The 23570-nt window shown below is 38.7% G+C and overlaps 1 protein-coding gene across 3 annotated transcripts in view; it reads left to right on the plus strand.

Annotated features, from left to right (window-relative positions):
• Positions 1-23356, plus strand: part of ANXA2 (annexin A2) — a 44303-nt gene extending 20947 nt beyond the window's left edge. For all 3 annotated transcript variants that reach the window (XM_082488650.1, XM_082488649.1, XM_082488648.1), the window contains 11 exons: positions 3173-3272; positions 11104-11198; positions 14363-14476; positions 16747-16837; positions 18216-18295; positions 18630-18689; positions 19365-19458; positions 20208-20303; positions 21230-21288; positions 21951-22073; positions 22989-23356. In XM_082488650.1, coding sequence (XP_082344776.1) covers positions 3173-3272; positions 11104-11198; positions 14363-14476; positions 16747-16837; positions 18216-18295; positions 18630-18689; positions 19365-19458; positions 20208-20303; positions 21230-21288; positions 21951-22073; positions 22989-23048 — 972 coding nt within the window. In that variant the 3' untranslated portion in view covers positions 23049-23356. The remainder of the gene's footprint in view (positions 1-3172; positions 3273-11103; positions 11199-14362; positions 14477-16746; positions 16838-18215; positions 18296-18629; positions 18690-19364; positions 19459-20207; positions 20304-21229; positions 21289-21950; positions 22074-22988) is intronic.
• The last annotated feature ends 214 nt before the right edge of the window (positions 23357-23570 follow it).

The raw sequence follows: 23570 nt of genomic DNA on the forward strand, positions 1-23570 counted from the left end.
GATTTCTTGGCCACGTTTGTTTCAACAGAGAATTACTTTTGGAATAGTATTTGAGCAATCTGTTCTCAAGGACAGAAATGTTTCTTCCATGATGCTTGTGAGTAGTTGCAAAAGTCAAATTTGAATACTGTTCCATGCCAGCATTTTAATCAGAAATCCTGCCACGGAGTGCAAGAAATATCAGGTAGCTGGTTTGTTCTGTAGATCCTAAGTTGCAATCCACAATTATTGAGTTGCTAGTTTACATAAAGGATTTGCTCGGTTCCCCTAAGCAATGATTCAGCAAGTTAACTGATTTTAAACACAGTACTTCAGCCGCCCATTGTTGTCAAAAAAAAGTTATTAACCTTGAAGGTATAGCATGGTCGCAGCTGAACCCAAGTCCTGTCTTGTGCATTAAGGAATTTGTGTGTTCTACATCAGCAGTATAGCGATTGATTTGTTTCAAGACAAAGAAACTGGCCTGCTTGCTTCAGCCTCGTATCGTCTGCTCCTTCCTTTAAGGAAAGGAGGGAGTTGAGCTGAAGTTAATCTATGCTTGCAGTCTGCATCTATCCACAAGAGAGTATAGAAACATTCTGTAACAAAGATCTTGCTGTATGCTTCATCACATGCTCCATCTCTGCACTGAGAATTGGAAGCCTGTATCGTAGTCAAGACTTTGTAGCTTTATTTCCTGATGATGTCAAGTTACCCAGTTTTCAAATGTGACTGATGATTTTTTTGAAGACAGAGAATACTGAGATGTAGGTATCTTGAAAGAGTGTTTTGGGTTTGTTTGGGGTTGGTTGGTTTTGTGGTTTTTTTAGAAGAAATTAAATCTCTTCAGCTTTCCTGTTAGTAATATATGCTTCTTCCTTATGTTCTGATCTTCACAATAGGATTGAACTAATCAGGCTCAGAGGAAGTAAACCACTTGGAGGACCTCTGAAGCATGCTATATATGTGGGGAGAAAAAAATAATCTTTCTCTGCTTTAGTCTGGCCTGGACTGCTTGTAACAGTAACACACTAGCTGGACTTCTACTGCCACATCCTGGAAAATTTTGTATTGAACTAAATGGAAAGTCAGTTGGAAAAACTCTCGTGTCTGAAAACACACAGTACCAGCACTGTCGTACAGTATTGTACCAGAGTAATTTGAGACCATATAGTCTGGAGTTTAAATTGGTGTTTTTCATAGGCAGAATAATCACCCTGATGAGACCTGTATCTACTTCACTGAAGTACTCAAGACAGTCACCTGAGAGAGTAAAGCATAGTCTTTGGGGATGCTGAACTTGAAGGTGGTCTGTTTACTGGCAGAGTAGCCAGCAGAAGATTTCTGTCTTTCTTGGGTATACATACGTACATTGCGCTTCCTGGGTCTTTCAACCAGCGTCAGGGGATCTGAATCCAACTTGTTGCATACATTGGGTGGGTGGAAGGACAGAGGAAAAGATGGCTCTCAAATCGCAAATATTCTATGTATTTTCTCACTGTATGATATCATCTTACAGTAAAATACTCTGTCCAAATGACTCAGAAAATACCTAGAGCTGAGTGGAAGGAGTGGTACTCCAGTCTAAACTCACCAGGTGACTTGCTTCGGATTATCCAGTGGGGATGGTTAATTAGATAGAAGTGGCACATGGTTTTGTGTACTAATGGGCTTTGGTTTAGGAATCTTACAGGCACGCAGATTTGTCCAAGGCTGCACTGCACATCTCCGTTTACTGTTTCTGTTAGCAATTTGGTCTGCGAACAGGAAAGGCTGTGTTTCGTGGTGTGGCTGTGTGCCAAACTGGGGCCACTTTGCTAGATAGAGCTGATGGTCAGAGACAAAAGAAAGAATGGTACGGTTTATCAGCACTTTTTTGACTTCCCATCTCCACAGCATAACACAGCCTGTCTCAAGAAGGCACAGTGGTTGCTGTCAGAGGAATCTGTTCAGGACAGTGTGACTGACCTCTACAGGATAGAGTCAAATGTAGCGAAAACTACAGAATTTTTTTAGTTAAAATTTGTCCTTCTTTTAGCAATTTGCATGTGAAAAGATCCTCCAGCGACATAAAGATCGGTTAGTCCTGTTTGTGAACCTGGCTTTCTGTTGGAGTTAGGGACTGAAACAAAAGTTTCTGGGGATCTTTACCAAGAAAACTTATTTGTTCATTTATTAGGAAACTGCTATGGCAATTTCGGGTGTTAGTCACTGCACCTTTCTGCCAGAGGTTTACATCTCTAAACTGAACTCAGGAGAGTGGGATTTGTGAATATTTCTCAGCTATTTATATGACAATCTGTGGTTTAGTTTAACCTGCCCATGGGAGGCGATACAAGATAAACTGTTAGCTTACAATGAAGCAGCTGAGAAGAGTTGAATTTCTATTCTGATGACCTCCTGTTTGAAGCTGTAATCCTCAGGAGAGGACAATAATAAACAGCTGATAAAATCTGGTAACTTCTAAAATGTTGCAGCTGTTTACTAAGTGAACTTACCTGTGAGTCCTCTTATTCCTAGCAGAGGTTACTTGAAATGTCATTTGGTTTTGTTAGCCTCCTACTGCTTAAACCAAGTATCTGCAGGCATAGAGTTTTAAAAGGCGATTGTGAGTAACTTCTGCTTTCTAGAACTATAGGCTTAAAAATTATTTATTTTTTTGTTTTACCTTTACAGCCTGCAAGATAGGGCACAAAAAGTGTGCTAACTTACTCATTGTTAATCTTCCACTTCCATCTACTTTTTAATTAAGTAGCCTGTAATCCAAAGTATTCACTTCAAATCTAAAACACTTCAGACTTTCACAGCAGATACTTCAACTTTCTGTGAATTAGCTTTCTGTAGTCAATTTCCTTCAGATCTAGCCAGAAAACTCCAGATTTTAGAAGACTGAGGTTCAGTGAGTAAACTTGGAATGTGTTAGGTTTTTTGCTGCAATAATATGTAGTAGCTCTTTGTATATATTCTTTGTTACAATAACCATGGCTTTGAGTGGATTTCTGGACGATACACATCAGGAGAACAGAGTTTGGTGGCTCTTAGCAGAATTCCATTTTCGCAGGTACCCGATGGTAGTTCTTGTATTTAAAAATTTGGCTATATACCAGGTAACCAAGAGTTGTGTGTTTTGTTAATGGCAGTGAGGACAGGATTACGTGATTTAACTTTGAGGTTGTTTTTCTTTTTCTTCTAGCATTCTCTCCCACCAAGTGCATATGCCACAGTTAAGGCCTACTCAAATTTTGATGCTGACCGGGATGCTGCAGCCCTGGAAACAGCCATCAAGACCAAAGGTGAGGAACATGGGCTGTGGTTTTGATTCTACATGTAAGGTAGAATGCTGGTGTGCCAAAAAGGAAAAAAAAAAAAAAAAAAAAAAAAAAAGGTACCATGTCTCAAGACCGATGTTTTTAATATCCTTACTCTAGAATACTCTAGAATATTTTAGGAGGTGGTGGAATTTCTCAGACTTCACTGATGAAAACTTGAAAACTTGACAGAGATAGATTTTGAACTCTAAATGCTTGCTTTGAATATGCTTTTGAAGTTTGTAGTAGAGGTGTTGAGGTTATCACTGAAAATGTCCACTTTTTTCTCTTGACTCATCAGTACTTCAAATTCTACTACTTTTCTGCCACTGAGAATGAAATGTCAACTTCTGTGGCAGTGTTTTGGGACCAAGCTCTGAATCGTGGATTTCTACTGGATTATTGGATTGGACATTTCTTCTTCCTTTCAGCTCTCCAGGCAGCTGAATGGGAATGGTTTGAACATTTTTCTCCCGGGTTTTGAACTAAATGCTCGTGTATCTTATATTAATTTTGGGTCAAAGAAAGTCCTAGAAACTACAGAATCTAGTTTCTGAAATGATGTTGCAGTATTTCAGGAGCAGGGGAAGATGAGTCTCCTCTGCTTCTCTGACCCAGGCTCTTAGGTAGACTTCCACCTCCTTATATCAGTGTCAGGATCCACCACTTCCACTGGCTGACAGGAGACTGATGGGGCAGGGGAGAGATGCAGCTGCATGGGAAAGCCCGGTACACTGAAACAGTCAGGAGTACAGGGAGTATGAACTACAGCTCTGGAGTAATACCTTGGTGGTACTCCCAGGGCAGTGATCCTCCGTCCTTGTCCTACTCTGTAACAAAGAAAGGGTGTGCCATGCTTTCCAGACTTCTTCCAGGCCACAGAAGCAACAGCTGGGTGTAGCTGGAACTGCCAAGTCTTTCCCAATGTGTCAGGAGAGGGAGAAATTTAGAATCCAGCCAGTTTCTCATCAGAAAGAAATGCAGTCTTCCATCAGTGCCAACAAAGCACATGTTTGACTTGCTATAAAATGTTAAATATTGCCCCTCCCTAACAAGCATGAGGCTTTCTTTCACAAGATTTCTTAATTTAACTGGACAAATCCTTGTCTTCTCATTAAAGTAGGTTCAGTTCTGATTTTGAATTATTTCATGGTTTGTTTTTATTTTAAAAAATCCTCTTGTAAGAGAGGAGTAAATGTCATCATGTTTGGCAGAGTTTTGTCTAAACTTAATAATTTTTTACAGCTCTTGATTATAGGGCAAATCTAAACATGTCAAATATACTGTCAGACTTTCAGGGTGGGTACAAATTTACACATTATAACACTCAAGCTGTTAATTAATGCAAAAGGAAACTGCAATATCCTAGGCAATACAAAAGCTTTTCCAGTCAGGAAAGTCAGCCTCATGTAATGGTTTTAATACTGAATCTTCTATCGTAAAGACTCTCTCAAAGGAAGTATTCCTGGAGGAAATAAAGAACAAGAGTGTTAGGACCCTTTTTCCAGTTACTGTTTCCTTGCACTTCAGATTCTTGGTTGCAGGATATTTTCATCTGCTAATTCAGAAAATTGGCTAAAATGCAAAGTCTCTAAAATATATGTGGGGTTTTTTCCAAATGAAAATTCTGAATCATCCAGACAAGAATTATTTTTCTACAAACAGTGATGTAAACAGCTACACAGGGCAATTCTTCTGCAAGAAAATACTTTAAAATATTTCTGGGAAATATCTTTGTAGTTTTTGAGCTAAAAATATAACACTTAAAATGACCAAACAGTACGTACCCACAGCAGCTACCTGTTTCCTAGGAAATATCACTGGTTCTCTAGCAATTAGTTTGCATTGTATGCAGAAGGTAGAAATAAGCAATGTAAGTTATAGAACTGTAAAGAATGAATGACTCGTTCATCTTGTTTTAATACAGTAAGAGAGATGTGACATTTGCAAGCTCTCTTTGTGGTCAAGGTGGTCAGTTTCAAAAAAAAAAAATGGACATAAGACCCAAGGATTATAGGGGCTTTGCTCTATGCAGGATAATGGACTCCTGGTATCTGAAACACATGCCTTTTCTTTGTTTTGAAAATCTAGGTCTTTACATGCTCTTATGGGCCTGTATTTCACAATCATCAACGTAGTCTTTCAAATTATATTTTTTATAGCCGTACTACGGAAATTATATCCTATGGAGTCTTATCTTTGCGAAAAATCATTTGGGTATACCTTCTGTATTTTTATATAAACAATATGCAAGTACAGTATTTGTAGCCAGGGCGGGCAGTTTTGAAAAGTTACTATCTAATTAATTATCCAACTGTTTCCCAGTAATGCAAACTCCCTGAACCAGAGTCATGACTCTCCATTTTGGTGATCGTGTGTGTAAAATGGGTAAAACTTATTTTACTGGCTAAACAACAGCCGTATATTTGTTTTAGGGCAAAGATCTGGGGTAGAGTGTCTGACTGTTCTGCTCTAAATAATATCTAAATATTCCTGCATTCATTCACACTCTTCAGATTAACTTCTCAGAGGTTAGCCATCTATTTTGAGGTCTGTGGGAAACACTGTGATGTGTTTATTGGGGCTTAGATCTATCTGCAACAACCATACCACACACATATATTGCCCAGCCCTTTGGGCTTTGAGTGGAGTTGAATTAAATGCAGGGGGGGTTATATTTATCCAACAGCCTAGAAAGGGACATGTGCAAAAATGGCTCTAGACGATATACAACCAGTTTGTAGTTAGCAATAGTTCAACCTAGATGTCGCGTAATGCAAATAACTTGTTGCAGTTCTGGCTTGTTCCTTTTGTAATTGTCATTGCTGTGTCAGTTTCATTTTTAGGCTATTTAGTTTTTCTGTAGCAAGTTCATCTAGTGCCTTAGCATGTCCTTTGTAAATGTTGGCTTTTTGCTGAGGTTTTCTAATTTCTGTGTAACGCTCATTGTGTTCCATGTATAGTTTAGCTCAAGTATATGAGCCTAAATAGAAGAAACTAACTAGAGAAGTACTAACAGAGCATACATTAGTCTGCTTTTAATCCTTTATAGGAAAGGAGACTGCTGAAGTGTCTCTTTTCTGTTTCAGAGTTATTCCTTAGCATTGTGACTTTGTGTGTCTCATATACTTTGTTAAATAATTTTATTGTCAGACTAGGTTGTGAATAGTTAATTACTTGCAACCTAAACCACAACCTTTTATTGGGGTCTCGTGGTATACTTTTTTATTTCATGACTGGCAGAATTCAAACACAGGTTTGTTGTAGGAAAGTGCTTAGAACATACGTCTATAATAAATTCATTATATCCCCAAATTAGTAAAACAATTATGAGGTGTAAACCATAACAGGGGTCTTCTGGAAGATTGAATTCATTGTTTATATAGTATATTCAACATACCTATACCTTTTAGCAGTTTTTAATGTTAGGAAGCAAAAGTTTAAAGGAAATCTGCTGACATCCTGGTGTGGGAGGATAGTGTCTGATGCCAAACTGCATCAGTTACATATTCAGAATGTTAATAGTACCAGTAAAGAAGTATCTCATTGCAACGTGGTTTGGGTTTCGTGAAATCTTGCTAAACAAAATAGCAGAACTGAAATTATGGTCTTATATTATCTAAATTTTTCCCTTTGACTCCAGTGGGATCAGTTTTATGCAAGGCACACTTGCAGACACTGCATCTCATAAGCTCAGTCACATAGTCCTAGGACTGTGTTGGTACCATATGCACGATGGTGTTGAGGTCTCACAAGGGCTAATCACGCACATCTCCCACGAGCAATTTGAAGCCTGCAGTCCCATTTCGTTCATTCATGTAGACTGATGATCTCTGTAGTACCTAGATGCTGTTAGGACAGAAATAGCATCTGGTATTCTGTCCATGCTGTCTTTGAAAATGAAATTTAAGAGAACAGGCTTCTGGTAAATGAGCTGAATGAATGTATGCCAGGTCTTGCAAAATGAAAGTATGTTAGCTCTGTTCTCACCTCATCCTAGAAAGTTAAGTGACTGTCCGTATTGTCCATTTTGTTCAGAACAATGCTGTTGCTGTTGTTTTGGCCCATGGAAATTCAAATACCAAAAATTTAAAAACTCTAACTGATCATTTTGCTTATGTTAATTTCCTCTCTTTTGTTTGTTTTTGTTTTTTTTTTTTTTTTTTTAGCTGATTGAGCCATAATACTGTGGTCTTACCAATGCAACAGATTGCCTCTTTTAGAAGAAAAATTGTTATTAATCAGAGGCTTGGGTTTTTTGTTTGTTTGTTTGAAGATCTACTTCCCTCTCCCCCCATCAAATAAATTTCTATCTGCAAGAGATTTTCTTGGTTTTAAAAGAAACGGATAGCTACAATGTCTAATTTTCAGTTGCCCATTGATGGATTGATAAAATTTGCCCAGCCAGAATAAATTTGGAAATAAACTTTTGTTTCATGACCCTGAAACTTACAGAGATTTTAGTGAACAGCAAAGAAAAATGTTTGAGCTGCTCTCCTGCTCCACCCTGCCTCAGCAAATGTGAGTCAGCATCCTGTCCGTGCAGCACGATTCCCAAGTGTGAAGTACAAGCACTTATTTTCCACTAAATGCCAGAGCAATGAGTTAACTTCATATTTCCATCCACAAAGCATATGAATAAGAAACTTGGATAGAGTTATTTGTGGGCTTCTAATCTATCACAATTGTGATAAAACTTGCAAATGTCATTTGCTGGTTTTGAATGCCAAGGATAGTTTAAATTTAGAATTTATTAAAAAGCTTAAGACATTGGCTTATGCTGTGGCCCTGCAACAGCTGAAAGGCCCGATGTCTGTGCATCTGTCTGTGTGTGGCTGTTTCTGGACTGGGAGAATTTGTTTTCTTTTTTTATAAAATGGGAACACTTAATGTGCAGGAGTAGATTGTGGTTAAAGTGCGCAGTCAACATGTTTTCAAACCAAAATTTGTAACTAAGCCATATGATGCTTTCCAGGGCCTTTTGACTTTTGCAGGCCAAGCTTGTGTGAATAAGAGCACTGATGTAGGTCTGTCTCAGCATGAGCTAAGGACATGAGGCTATCAAGTACAGTATTTCATTGTGAAAAATGTGAAGATGGAGAAAGGAATTTTGGATTTGACTCATCATTTTAGATTCTGTAGCTAGGGACTGAAAGGTCTTTTGCAACCTTCACGCTTTATATGATTAATTTTATAATATCTGTTGCAGTGATTTGTTTCCAGTTGCTGTGAAGTTGCTTTGGGCAATAAGGAAAATAAATGTAGATGGATTCTGGTGGAGAACTGAGTCTTGCTTGTAGCTGCTGATCCAGTTCTTACTTTCTGTTTGTTTTTTTTTTTTTATCCAGAAATCATCATTTACACTGATGTGTATGCAAATGTGAAAGACACTATTCATAACACTTGTAGTAAATGGAGAGTCAAAACTCTGGGCTTGTCCTGACCTCTAGATTAGAGCCACCTATTTGCTTCAAAACCTGGCATGCAACTCACCAGAAAAAATAACTAGTTAAACGTTATCTTTCTGCCGCAGAAGAATATGCGCTGTATTAGATGTACAATATTTAGAAATAGTTTTGCCTCTTCTAAGCGTTAACCAGTCAGTCTGGAAATAGTCCAAAACAAGTCGTTGCACAGCGTAGCTGTAGCTTAGCTTGATATTTGAGCATAACAATGAGAGCTGTGCTAGCTGGCTCCTCTGTCCATCCATTTATGAGCCATGCTAGCTCTTCTGTTTGGAGGACTTATCTGGATGTTGCCTGGACATTACTTCCAGCTGTGCTGTTATTCTCCACCTGCGGTTGAATGGCATGTCAGACAGCTTTGGTTAACCGATAATGTACAGGAAATACAAATGAACGTTTTACCTTGGGGCTCAATTCAGCGATACAGACACAAGTGTGCATTGGAGAATTGGGGAAGGGGACTCAAATTCTTTCACTTCTATCTTTTTACAAAGCATTCAAAGAAAAAGCATTACAAAGCATTTGCAAAAAGCATTACAAAGCATTTACAAAGAAAAAGATTATAATTATCCTACAAAACCACAGTTGTGTTTGGTATTTTAATCAGCGTAAGAAAATTAAATTCAAAATGAGATTTTACTTGAGCAAGCTAGTGTGTCTTCACCCAGGCCTTTGGAAATTTCAACCACCTACCATTTGGTTAAGTACACCTTTTCAGTTCTGTTCAGATACATTCAGTGTCAGTGTGCCACATCCTTTTTCTTACCTGTTTCTGCAACTCTTTCCCCCCCTTCTCCCAGGCCTCCCCTCCCCCTCGGCTGTTCTGTTTCTGTTGCTAACAATTCTTTTCTTTTACCTTGTGGCAGAGGGGCTCGCATTTCTAAACATTTTCCGTTGAGTAATGGAGACTGGCTGCTTGCAAGAGCAGTTTCTATAAGCTTTCATAGTAAAAGAAAGGATTTAATATAGTTTTAATGCTTAGTTACGGGAATATAAACAACTTGTTTGGCTTTTTCTTCTATTGATGTGAATAAACAAAGCGTAGCTGTCCTTGCAAAGAGCTCTTTGAGAGATGTGAATGTTTGCAGGGCATAGTAACTGTACGTCCAGTGGGTTAGAGCCCTATCACAGGGTACAGAGATAAGTCAGGTGCTCCAGGTTCACCTCAAGAAGCTCAAGAGCCTCCAGTCCAACAAGGCTCTAGGATATCTTTCGAATTGCGAAGACCAAGCTGCAGATGAGAATTGTGATCAGAGCAAGAACTGTGCCAGTCCAATGAATGGAAGTTCAGGAGAATCCGGTTTGAAAGCAGCAAGCGAAGCGGGGAAAACAAGAGGGAATCTGAACGCAAGTTAGTAGCAGTAGGCAGGAGCAAGTGGAAAAGTCTCAAGATGCTGCCTGCATTGGAAAGAACATAGACTAGCAAGTAGCTGTATCTAGGAAATAACATCTGGAAATCCTGCTTCCTCTACAATGTAAAAGTCCTATATGCATTGACCTGCACTGATGACCCCTACAGGAGCGAAGATGTGGTGTGCATTAGCTTCTATTGACAGCAAGAGTATCTAATTCTAGATGCGTGCTTTGGCTTTTAACTTACAATAAATCTTAATGAGCTCCTTGCATTCAGCCTTTAAGTGCATGGATTTGGAAGACTTCACTTAAAACTAAACCTTTACTGATACGTAATTCACTTACTTAAAAGTGAATACTATCCTCTAGGCATGCTAGTTAAAACTCAGCATGTATCTTCAAGTGATGATTTCAAAAAAAAGTAGTACGAACACAGTTCTTCCATTTGTCAAAAACCTGTTCTGTCTTCTGAGCCTCCAAGCTGCTGAGAGAATGAAATATACTGTTTTATTTTCCTGTTTTTATGTTTGGAGTGATAGTTAAGTGACTATGGGTTAAATAGAAAATGTAACTACTTTATTAAGAAGCTTTAATTGAAAATGCTCTACCGTAATGACAGGGCAGGCCGTAAGTACAGGTTCATGTCAGTTTTAAAGCCTGTGTTCTTGAGCAACTTTTTGCAGGATACCAAGTGAATGAATACAAGTAAACAGACACACAATGAAGCAGGAAACAGAAGTAGCAAAGCTGATCACAAACTAGACTTTGTTGAGGTGAATGCATGCCTGTGTACACAAAGATCTGCATCACATCAAAAATTTGGGCTGTAATTGGTTGCCCTTTCTCCAAGGCTGGGATGAGACATATGCTAACTAATGAGAGTTGTGGAGCTCTGCTCCAGACGGCACATATTCTGTTTTGGGTGTTGGAGGACATACTAATACAAAGAGAACAGTAGCAAGAAAGTTTCTTTAACTCTTTGTCTTATGTCTTTGTAGGTGTGGATGAGGTCACCATCATCAACATCCTGACAAACCGCAGCAATGAACAGAGGCAGGATATTGCTTTTGCCTATCAGAGGAGAACCAAAAAGGTAGAAAAATATGAAGAAATACCAAGTATTGAATGTTTTTCTTGTGGACAGTTAGATTTTTCAGGGCTTGTGTGTTTCACAGTTAACTGGGTGTAAACTGGAGATAAGTACTATTTGATTTGTCTTTTTATTGAAATTAAAGATGCATCTACTTTGTCCGTACAGTCACAGTTTAGGACTGGTGGGACTTCTAGATTTGTTGAGTGTGTGCAACTGGACTGAAAGCTGTTGGAGACGGCGGTTTCCTAGCACCTCCAGCCAGCCAGCCAGCTAGCCGTAGGATTCCTCGGTGAAATGTGCTAAATAGTAGTGAAAATCCATTGACGTGATATGCCTCAGTTTGAACGAAAAGGTGAAAGGGAGATGGCTTAGGGGATTGACCTTTTCATTTTTTTTTTAATTTTTTTTTAAGACAGGTCAGCATAAGTAAAGTATTCTATTTCTGTTCACAGAGCGAGCTTAAATGAGAAAAGACTGCAGTCGGTTGTGCTATGAATGCTGCAGATGTGGAACAAAGTGATATAATGAGTTGAACTACCACTAGATATTACCCTGTCAGAAATACCTTAGGTACTGATCTGTTGATGGAGAGAAATCTGTAACATATGTGCAGAATTCTGCATAATGAGTCTTGCTATCTGGAAGGCAAGAGCTCTTCTCTTGACTTTTGAAGTTTTGAGAATCTTACCATAACTGAAGTTCTATGCCCACGAAAAAGAGGAAACTTGTATAGAGTTAGAATTGTGATCAATGTATCTCTTTCAGGTTTGCCAGACCTCAAATGGTAGTTCTCCAATAGCAGCCCAGAATGCTCATCTGAAACCAAATGTAAATCTAGAGTTAAATTTTGGAAATTCACCAACCCTTGTGCATGGCTGATATAGGTACGCGCAGAAGCACACACAAGTTGGACGCATGCATGTGTGCACACATCTGCACCCTGGCAGTCACACCCTGCAGGCACTGCAATTGTGCATATAAGTGGACCCCAGCAGTAAAATGTGCCACTTAAAGTTAAATGTTTTGCATGACCACAAAAATGCACAGTCGAGACAATCTGCAACTTTTTTCATCTAATTGTTTCTCTTGCCTTTTTTCCTTGCTGTGCCCCAAGATCAAACTGAATTTATCACATTTAACGAGTGCCAAAGAACAAAACAGTCTGTAGAAACAATGGAAATTTGCTGTAGAAACCACTCAGTGAAATAAACAAGTGAATGGCAAGAGAGGAGGAAGTGGTATTGGAAAGACATGAAGGTATATATTCTGGGGACAGTATCTCATGATTTTCTTTGGCAACGGGTTGTTGCAGATTTCTTTGGCAATGTGTCGTGTTGTACTAGGCTGCTCGTTTTGTGTGTTGCAGGATTTCTCAAAATAGATCATTATAATTTTTAAAAGTCGCAGATCTACATCTATTTTTCACTCCTTTGAGTTGAGCTGTATCTAATGGAAACTACTGGTAATCTTGAGGAACAGTGTTTGATTTATGCAGTCTTTCCCCATCACCAGCGTTAACAGAGCCACTAGTGAATACTGGGGGTTCTGCATGTGTGTCTTTGTGTGTGTCTGGTCAGTCTGAACTGCTGCCGATAATCTCTGACTTTGAAATAGACTGCTAATATCCAAATGGTCATTTGGAACACTTAGTAAAACCTTTTCTCTTTGCTATTTATAAATTAATGATATCTGCCAGTTGTCTGCTTCCCGCTTCTCTCTTAGAGCGCTCCTAGCCAGAGCAGAGAGAACAGCGGAGTGGAGACCCTGCTTTCCTAGCTGGGGGGGAAGACTTTATTTCTCCAGAAGTCTGCTAATAGGAGGGCAGGTGCTTGGTTCAGTTTGAGATGTTTTGTTGCGGTTATTTTGGTAAATCCTACTGTAGTGATTTGTATTTTCTTCAGCCTTCACACCAAAGTGCAAAGATTACAGAAACTTCACTCAGTTAATTGGAATTCGTGGAATTGTCCTAAAATTTATTCTAAAGATATGCGGTATCTTTGCTGTTTCAGCTGATGTCTGAAAAACAGGTTTTCGCACAAATAAATGATGGAACATTATATCCAAAATTGAGTTATTGTACTAAAATGTTTCTTAGACTAAGGCAGCTAGATGCCCAAACCACCGTTCACTATTTTGGTCAATCCATGCAGTAAGTGCATACAGTATTAGCAAATATTAGTGCCCTGGATTAAATGGGTGACTCTGGAAATGAACTAAGTACCGTGGCTCTTTACCTCTTTGGCACAAACTTCTCTGCTGTTTTGCTGAGGACACTTTCTCTACCCCCTTTTCCCCTGCCGCTCAAGCTCACAAATTGTCGGTGTAGAAACCAGCAAGTGAAATGCAGCAATTCTCTTCTGAATGCTACAGACCTCACTTCAGCTTAGGGAATACATTGATCTGTGTAAACCCCAGTCTTTATCCCAGGGATTTCAACTTTGTAACTACTCTACAATGAAGCTGATATTAGTATTATTCAAGTTGCATCTGAAGCCCATAAAAGAGGACGTGTCTCTGACTTTATTTGCTATGGGTTTGCATGCATCCTGTGAAGTGAACGTTCTTTGTCTGACAATTAACAATATAGACTGTGGCTACACACTCCTGATAGTTTCCTTGAAGACAGGGATAATTCTTCTATGCTCAGGGACAATTTTTTCTCTTCAGCTAGATGTTTGGGAACTGGGCCTGTACAGTGGAATAACTGTGCTGTCAATTTTCTGATGTCTCAGCTAGTAAAGGGCTGGGATAATAGGAAAAACACAAATAATACAGTGCTACTGGGAAAACTGGGAGTATGATGGAGAAGCACTGACTGCAGGGAGTCACACTCGGATCCATCTGTGCTTATTAGCTCCAACAAAGTGTCAGTGCTTCAAGACTGGAGCGGAGCTGTTCAGATGTGTCTGCACCATGCTTCCCAGCACTTCGTCAGCCACCAGTGGATTTCTTCTTATTTTCAAAGGATGCGTAAAAAAAATTCCTTTGCCCTAATTTCTTTCTTAGGCTTTCACAAAAGAAAAGCTCTTCATGTTCTGTTTCCTTGTCAATTGTGTAAGAAAGACTGGTGCAGGCTTGGAGACTTAAAGCACTACAGGCTAAATTCTCTGGAGATCAGAAGTGAGCTATAATTTTTTTCTTCCATCATCCTTCCTTTTTTACAGGAACTTTCTGCAGCACTCAAATCTGCTCTGTCAGGTCATTTGGAGGCAGTGATCTTGGGCTTGCTGAAGACACCAGCACAGTATGACGCCTCTGAATTGAAAGCTGCCATGAAGGTAAATGATCTTTGAAATTTATGTACGTTAGTCTGATGTCACTGTCTCAAGAATGAGTATGGACTTCATATCCAAGGCCATAGTTTTCAAACATGTCCACTGATTATTTAGTACTACAGTTTAAGTATCCAGCTGCAAGGCATCTAAAATGAGAGAAATTCTGGAATCATGTGATTTAAAAATGTTAATTAAATCCTCTCTTTAAAGAAAAAATTTCAGGTCAGGAATAACTGATTTGCTGACTGCTCTTAAACACAATTTAGAGGTTCATAGTACAAAAAAACATGAGGAGAGCAGCTGTTAGCTGGAGCCATTAAATCGTCTGCTAGCATTTATGGACTTAAACAGTAGTTTCCAGTTACTGGGTCATATCAGTGATCTTGAAAGAACAACCTGTACCACACCTGCCTCTGTGTAGAACACAAGGAAGAGGAGGATGGGGCATCAAAAGCAGTCTTTGGAGAAACAGCGCAGCAGTGAGTCGCTGTGTTCAGTCCCCCACAATCACAGGCAAGCGTGGAATAGATCGGTAGTTTAGAAATATCTGCTCTGCAGGACACTGACACAAGATTTTGAGAGGTGCTCATGCCACTGCATTCAACTTTCTAAGCAAACTAAGGTTTGGGAATTTGTATGTATAGTCATCACTTAAATTCTGAATATTCTTGGAGAGGTTAATTTTTTAACATTTTAAAAATAATTAAAATTTCAAAAATAATTAAAAAACAAGTATTAAAATATGTCAGTTGAAATTCAGAACAAGACCAAAAACCGATTAATTTATTTCTCCAGACTACTAAAAAGGAGTTACACAAACAAACAAAACTACCCTCCTCCCTAAAAAACCCAAGCCCCCAAAACAAACCCAGTACAGAGATCGTAACTCTTTAATGATGGGCCAGATCCCTTTTTTTAGTAATCAGATGCTGCCCTCTTCTGGTTTAAGTAGAGGCTATCAATAATTTACTGTGAATCGCAGTAATTTGGTTTTAGGTTGTTTTGTTGTTTTTGTTTGTTTGATTTTAAATGTCTTATATCTGATATATTTCAGATGACCACATCCTTATATAGCATTTATGCTGTATTTGCATTCCAAAGGCCAAGCTGTTACCTCAGAGTAGCCACAAATGTAGAATATTCTATTCTCTCCATAGGTCAGCTATTCCCAACTCCCAAGCACCTAGTCTAATGATCCGAATTTGCCTGAGCTTAAGTTTGACTTGATACATAGAACATAATAAGCTATGACATGGGAATCAAAGTTGGGTAAAGCAAAGTTATCGTTGAGAAGTTAATTATTTTTCTGCTACACATTTTTATGAAATAATTTAAAAATATTTAGAAAATCTTAAATTTTGTTAGCCTTCATTTCTTTCCCAGATACCTATTAGAACCAGTCTGTGGAAAGCTTTCCTAATTCTCTTAGCTGTGAGCCATTTTTATAAAATCACTTGGGTTTAGTCCTCCCATTTTTATTTTTATCTTTTTTTACCTTAATAGAAGTACTTTTTCCAAGAGGACAGTTTTCCATATAATGACCTCAATTTTCCAAATGTGTAAGACGGAGAAGTTTTCCCAAAATGTTACCCAGCAGACTTCTCGTGGAGTCCTGTGCAAACCATGCCCATCTTTGCCACATACCAAATGACATTATGTTACAGATGGGCTTAGCAAACAGCATCCTAACAGGAGGCATAAAAGTGTTTTTCCTGTCTGCTGGTGATGCTGGAAGCTGAGGCTAATGAGATTAGCATGAACACAGTTCCTTGGTAGGTAAGAAACAAAACGGAATGAAAAAAATCACCAGTGAAGACTTTTTTTTTTTTTTTTTTTTTTTTTTAAAAAAAAAGTTTATTTTCAAAATACTGAGGCATCTGGCTGCCAGATGGCTTTACCAGCTAGTAATCCACGCATCCTCAGGGTTTACTGGACAGAGAAGCATCTTCAGCTCATCCAAGTTGGTCTTCTGTTCTGAGCCTGTCCTTCAGAGTTTCCTGTCTTTCTCCAGGAACAAGAATATTGCAGTGGTGTTAGCAATTTTTTTTTTTTTTAATGGGCTGTTTATCTATATAAAGTAGGTTTAGAGCACATTGATCAAGCCATATTATTTTGGAGTGTCTGAGTTACTATAAGGTTTAATTGGTAGCTGATACATTTTGATGTGGTTTGTAATTTTGTTATAGTGCAAATACCTGTATTACTTTTTAAACAGTAGTAATGCAGCTTAGTTCAAAGTACTTATTCCGAACTGAATCATGTATGTGTTGCAGGGTCTGGGAACTGATGAAGACACACTCATTGAAATCATCTGCTCACGAACAAATCAGGAGCTTAGTGAAATTAACAGAGTCTACAGGGAAAGTAAGTTTACTTTGAAAGTTTCAGTGTACTATGTTTTCACACTAAGTTACCTGGATAAGTTGCCCTCAGTGTGAATTTGATTATTATTCTCTTACACGCCTGCTTTGATTCTCTGGCAGTTGGACATAAGATACTATCTTTTGCTGGTGTCTTGGATATTTGTGTGTGTCTATATAGCTTCATCTTGTTGCTTGGTAGCAAACAAATTGGAGAAAATTTACTATTTATATAAGTTGTGTCTAAATAGGGTTTGTTTGTAAGCAACATTCATTCTGTACGTAGTGACAGAATGAATGATCTTAGATTATGGATTCTAGTATCAGTTATGTGATAAGTAGGTGAATCTGAAATCTACTGAAGCATGCTTCTAAGCTTATTTGGTAGACCTGCCAGAAAAGACATTAAATAAAACTTCATAAAAGCATATGTTCTGTTTTTCAACTTTTCTAAAGCATGTTATCTGATTGAAGCTATAATTCTTAGTTGATAATAAGTAGATATAAGAGTGATCTAAGTTCCATCCTCAAAAAGTATTACTTACCCTTTAATATTCCCTATATTTTTATATTGGCCATTCTGGTTGGGTTTATCACAGTTCAGTAGCGCAGCTGTCTAGTGCCTGTTTGTTTACCTGAGCTTTAGAGTTAAGCTTCACCATAAATAGACTGAAATGTAGAAAATTGCTGTGTGCTCATGCTTCATAGCTGTCAAGCGATTCTGGTAAGGTGCTGGCTGAGTCAAAAAGCACAAGCAAAACCAATGTAGTCTTAATGGCCAGCATCGAAAAAAAAATACTATGTATCAGCAAAGAGAATGTTGCTGCTGTAGATTAGGTTGCTGTTGAAAAGAAGAGAGAATATGATTTTGTAGTATTATAGAGTATTACCACTTGGAAAGCAATGGAAATGTTTAGACATCAAACCAGAATCAAATGCAACATTCCTCTGTGTGTTATGATTTATCATAACAGCTTTTGTCTTTTGCATTAAACTTGTAATTGCAGTTGTCTAGTCATAAATCTACAACTAGAGAAGGCTTAAGTGCTGTGTTTATCAAACAAGCAAACATTCATTGGTAGCTAAGAATGATCTGACAGGCTATTGAACTTAAAACAATATTCCCTTCCTTGAAACAGTCCTAGGCTTTCCTGTTATCTTTCCATGACAGACTTCGATTGCATGGGAACTCTCATGACTAGCTGGTAGCAATGTTGTTTTTGTCATATGCAAACATGCATCCGTTTTCATTGTCTTCCACACGTGACTTAGATTGTAGCTGTTTGTTTGTGTGCATAAAACACACTAATTAGCAGCTGTCCTTCTTGTAAAGGAATATTTGTAGGACACCATTTACTGGAAACGAATTTTTTGTTTTCTAGTGTACAAGACAGAGCTGGAAAAAGACATTATATCAGACACGTCTGGTGACTTCCGCAAGCTAATGGTTGCCCTGGCCAAGGTAGGTCTGTTCATATTTTTCCACTTTTCCTAATGTGCCTGCCCTTTGGTAACAAACTGATGGCTGCCAGTAAAACAATTGGATTTCTGATTCACTTTTAAATTTCGTTGTATTTTCACTGTCTTTTGGGGGGGGGAATATTCAAATGTTGAAGGGCAAAGTATTTTGACAGAAATGCAGCATTCATAGCAGCAGCTTCATAATGGGGATGCAGCACAGTGTTACTTATTTAGCAAATTCAGATTAAAAAAAATCAAAGAGAAAAGAATATGCATATAGCAAACTGCTTACTGTCTGTTAAACCTCTTCTAAATACTGCTGTCCTTGTTTGAAGGGCAAAAGGTGTGAAGATACCTCTGTGATTGATTATGAGCTGATCGACCTAGATGCTAGGGTAAGTGCTGGTAATGACCATTAAATGTCTTAAGTTGATCAAGCTTTAGGCGATACTGAAAGTACAAATGCTATGGGAGTGAGAAGCATTTATGAAAGTAGGTGTCTATATTTCAGATTGTCTTGCACAGTAATGTTTACATGCTGTCAAGTTATCTGCCACTTGGAATCCCAATACCTTCTGTTGTCAGTTTTCATGGGCTGCTTACCCCCTAGTACCTATACAGAAGGTCTCTGGTATGCCCTTGGGCATATTGAGAAAGAGAGTCTTTAACAAAAGGAAACACATACATTGTGAAGACTGGTTGCAACCAAGTAATTGTGTAAGATTGAGAGAAGTGTCAATGAACTTAGTGGCTGGTAATGCTTCTTTATTACATCTGTATCTGTCTTACTACATCTGTGTCTGTCGAGAGCAGTTCTGCTGAGGTAAACAGAGCTAAATACAGAGTAAAACCTGTAGGTAAAGGTAAATACAAAGTAATTAGTCTTAGTTTCAGATTAAATCCATAGATCTTGTCCTTAGGGGTCTGCCCAGCCATGTGTCCTTTTGTGTTGCTCCCACTGACACAGTTCCAGTAGTGCTTGTTTTCCAGTAAAGAAATTGTACATGTTTACAATGGCTTCTTGTGTAACTCCTGATTTTCGTGATTTTTGCTTTTCATTCTAACCCCAGGAGCTCTATGATGCTGGTGTGAAGAGAAAGGGAACTGACGTCCCCAAGTGGATCAACATTATGACTGAAAGAAGTGTCCCCCACTTGCAGAAAGGTACTAATTGAGACGCAAATGGTTTTTTGTCGTTTTTTTTTTTCCTACGAGAGAAAATTATACCAAAGCAGTAACTATTTTGTCCCAGATTTGATTGAAATGAATGTAAAAAGCACTTGTAAAACATAGGAAATCTCATAAATATTAATTCATGTCCAGGCTGTTAATTTAAAAAAAAAAATAGTTATTTGTGTGGATTTGTTAATCTCAGTTTGAATGTGCATAGAGCTCTTTTTTGCACAGGTGTAACAATGCTCAATTTTATGTCACCTACACTGAGAACAAAAATGTTACAAATCTAGAAAACATGGCTGCAGGAGACCTTGTGAACTCCTTTAGCTTTTCCCTCTGTCCTAGGGTAGCTTAGCTGTATCAGGTGTTTAAATCTGACAGCGAAGATTCTGAAAAGCAGCTCTAATATTGCTGTAAGAAGCACACGGGAAAGCCATTTGAAGACTTTTATTTTCAGGGCCTAAATCACTGTTTGAAAAAATACTGGTACAGGATTAAGATGGTATTTTACCAGATTATGGAGGTGTTCAAGGAAAACAAAAAGGCCGTAGCACAGGAACTTTACTATCAGCTGACAAACTTAGGCTGTACTTAAGATAAAGTTCTCAGAAAGACTTGGACAGGTATTTTTTAATCGTATGTCTCTGCATTGCGCTCTCTGTGGTTTTGATTTGGGTGGTTACTTTTACCAGTTCTTGGTCGTGTTTTGATTTCACCTGTTTTCCTTCTTGTGATAGTGTTTGACAGGTACAAGAGCTACAGCCCATATGATATGTTGGAGAGCATCAAGAAGGAGGTTAAAGGAGATTTGGAGAATGCTTTCCTTAATCTTGGTGAGTTACCCTGAAGTGAAGAGTATCTTTAGATAGGATCTTTTCATCGCTCTTGCAGTGTATTGTGATAAGGATAGAGCCCAGCGTCCTCTGCATTGCTGGATGAGAAATAAACTGGAAGTGCTGGCATTATTTGATCTACTAGTGTATTTTAGGATATTATGGGTATCGAGAAGTAGCATAGTTTTGCCCTCTGCAAAATATAAACCTTGCTTTTCAGATGAAAATAAAAATGCATGTGTTTTGTGATTGGTTGTTAGTTCCACTTTTGTCTGATGCAGAGGCTTAATGTTTGTTTCCCCAAACAAACAAAAAGGTTGGAACTATAGCTGAACACATCAATATTCAATATAGACATAGGCTATATAGGTATTCAATGTAGACATAGGCTGGAGAGAGAACAGTGTGTGTGTGAGAGAAGACGGGCAGTGGAGGATGCTAGAGGCTAATAAAAGCCAATTTGGCACTGAATTCTCTGGAATGGGGAGGCAGGGTGTAAGGCTGGTACTGTGGCATGAGATGATGATGACAGGAATGTCACCAAGTTGAAGAGGAAATTCTTTAAGAGGAAAATCCATTTCAGACTAAGGATGAACTGAGAGCTCGGTAATGCAAATGGAGAATAAACAGAGCTCAACCTTGAAAGGGAGACTTCTCGTGGATTAGCATACAATGAGTGTTTTCAGAAAAGAGGTTGCTTATAGAAGTGAAAGAATGAATTGTGGTGTTCAATCAGAAGCTTAGCCAAACCACTTCTAAGTAACAACTCGGGTAAAAATAATTTCTCAGTGTCCCCATTTGGAGAAACCTTTGCTGAAAATCTTATTTTGACTACTTATCATGTCTTTAAAAATGGCTCCAAGATTTGCTGTTCTGCTATTTCATGTATGGGCAGCATGCTTAACTATTCTTATCTCTCTCTTCAGTCCAGTGCATTCAGAACAAGCAGCTATATTTTGCAGACAGACTGTATGATTCCATGAAGGTAGGGAAGACTGTTCGTTCTTTATACTAATTTTTTTCTTGCCATTGTTTCATCAAATTTTGATTCCTTAGGTACTTTTATTCATATGGTGTGTGACAGGCATGTGAATAAATTAACAATGACTTAGTATTGTACAAAAGCATTCTTTAACAGTTACGAGCCTAGATATCTATTCGGGTGCATCTGGTATAGGAAAATATAGGGAAGGGTCTCATTATAATGATCTGTAGTTAGATCAGTTGATTATGATTAGCAAAGTTAGACACATCTTTTGCAGGTAACCAAGAGCTGATAGCAGAAAAAGCTGTTTATTGAAGTGCCAAAATAAGACACTAAACACTTTCTCAAGAAAAGGAATGAAGGAGAAATGCCTGGTGACAGGCCTTAGCCAATACCAGGAAGACTTCCTGGTGAACCAGAACTGCTGCTTACAGTCGAAGTAGCTAGATTTGTGACTGGAAGTTGGTCGAACGCTGCTGATGGGAAAAATATGTTGATGCTCAAATTCCTGGATCATAATAATGACCTTAGTTAGAAGGTTTAATTCATTGTATCTTTTATTGCTACATCTCAGTTGCCTGTAGTTTGCTGTCTTACCGTTAGGTATGGTGGCCTTTTACGCATTTTGGCTATTACAGTTCTAAATGTTTATCTGCTTGTAGGGCAAGGGAACCCGCGACAAGGTTCTGATCAGGATTATGGTCTCCCGCTGCGAGGTTGACATGCTGAAAATTAAGAGTGAATTCAAGAGGAAATATGGAAAATCTCTTTACTATTTCATCCAGGTATGTTTTTTTAGCTTTCTTTTTATACCAGTTGTGTGGTCCTTTGCAGCAGTCTTCATTGGATTAATTGTGCCATGAGAATTCATGGGAGGTGGTTTAGAGGCTGCAATGAGAATAATAAGTTATTATCCATGCACTATTGGAAAAAAACAGCTTTAACTTTACAGTCTACAGCTGGTACAACTCCTGGCAGCCACTTGACAGTACATGTAGGGTTTGTGCAATCAGCTGCTGTGTTAGGAAGGAAAATTCTGTTCACCTGTCCCTATCTTCAGACTAAAAGAAAAGAAAAAACAGAATTTCTTTGTGATTGCTGAATGAAAATAGAGCATCTAAATTGCTGCTCCCTTTCATTTCAGTGCCCGTTTTAGCTAGAGTGATTTTTGTCTGTATCTGTGACTGGGCAGGAACTATCAGTACGAGGTTTTATTTAACTTGGGACATAGGTAAAGAGCTTGTGTGTCTGTTTAAAAACCAGTCTTCTACCCACTCTCACAACAGCATTCTTCCTTGTGTAGAAGAAGTTGCGTCAAAATCTTAAGCCAAAATCTTTTCCTGAATATGTCAACTTCAGATTATAGGCAAATTTTCAAAATATTGAACTTGATGTGTGATTTTTTGCAGTGATCAGTGAGAAAGAACAGAATAGAGTCCTTCAGCTTTCCTTACTCTTGTTGCTCTCTTTCATACTACAATTCCTCTCCCTTCATGGCCTTGCATTTGTATGGCAAGAGTGATAAATTATTTCAATTCGCACATAAGTAAACCCCAGTCCAGATAGTCTCCTCCAGGCTGACAGGGCTTCAACTGCGAAACAGAGTCTGTCCCACAGGTTTAGAATATGATGCGTATACTTTCACATTTTGTGACTGTTTCCTCATATGCGTTTTGTATTTTTCTTCCCTCGCTTTACAGCAAGACACAAAAGGGGATTACCAGAGGGCGCTGCTGAACCTGTGTGGTGGAGAGGACTGAAAACTGTGATCAAGAACCCCAAATCCAGAGACATGCCTTTTTTGCTCTTCATTTACTGTAATCCTAGAAAAAAAATGACTCGCCTCGCTAACCTTGGCTTGCCTTTGTACCCGCCGGACCAGTGATGTAGTAGGCTTTCGGTGCTGCGCGCGCTCCCCTCGGCGGCCGCGCTCCGCCTGGCTCTGCCGAGGGTCCCTAACAGCCTATAGCCAGAGAAACTAACCTTACACAGAGTTACACAGAGGTTACAAGTGCTTGTGGCAGACTCTGCCTCGCTGTGCGATGTTTCTAATAAAACTGAAGTTTTACTTGAAGATGCGTCTCCTTCAGACCTTTAATTTGACAACTGTGTGAACAATTGATATGTATTTAGCCTTCGCCGTCCTTTTTCTGTGTTTTTTTCCTCCCAGGGTTCACTACTTGTGGCTGAAACCTTATCTTCCTCCCTTAAAGCCCTTGTTTAATGATTCAATTTCTCAGCAGAAGCAAAACCATTCTCTTGATTATCGTCTCGTCTGCTCC

Source organism: Vanellus vanellus, assembly GCF_965231255.1.
Source record: "Vanellus vanellus genome assembly, chromosome: 11".
NCBI lineage: Eukaryota > Metazoa > Chordata > Aves > Charadriiformes > Charadriidae > Vanellus > Vanellus vanellus.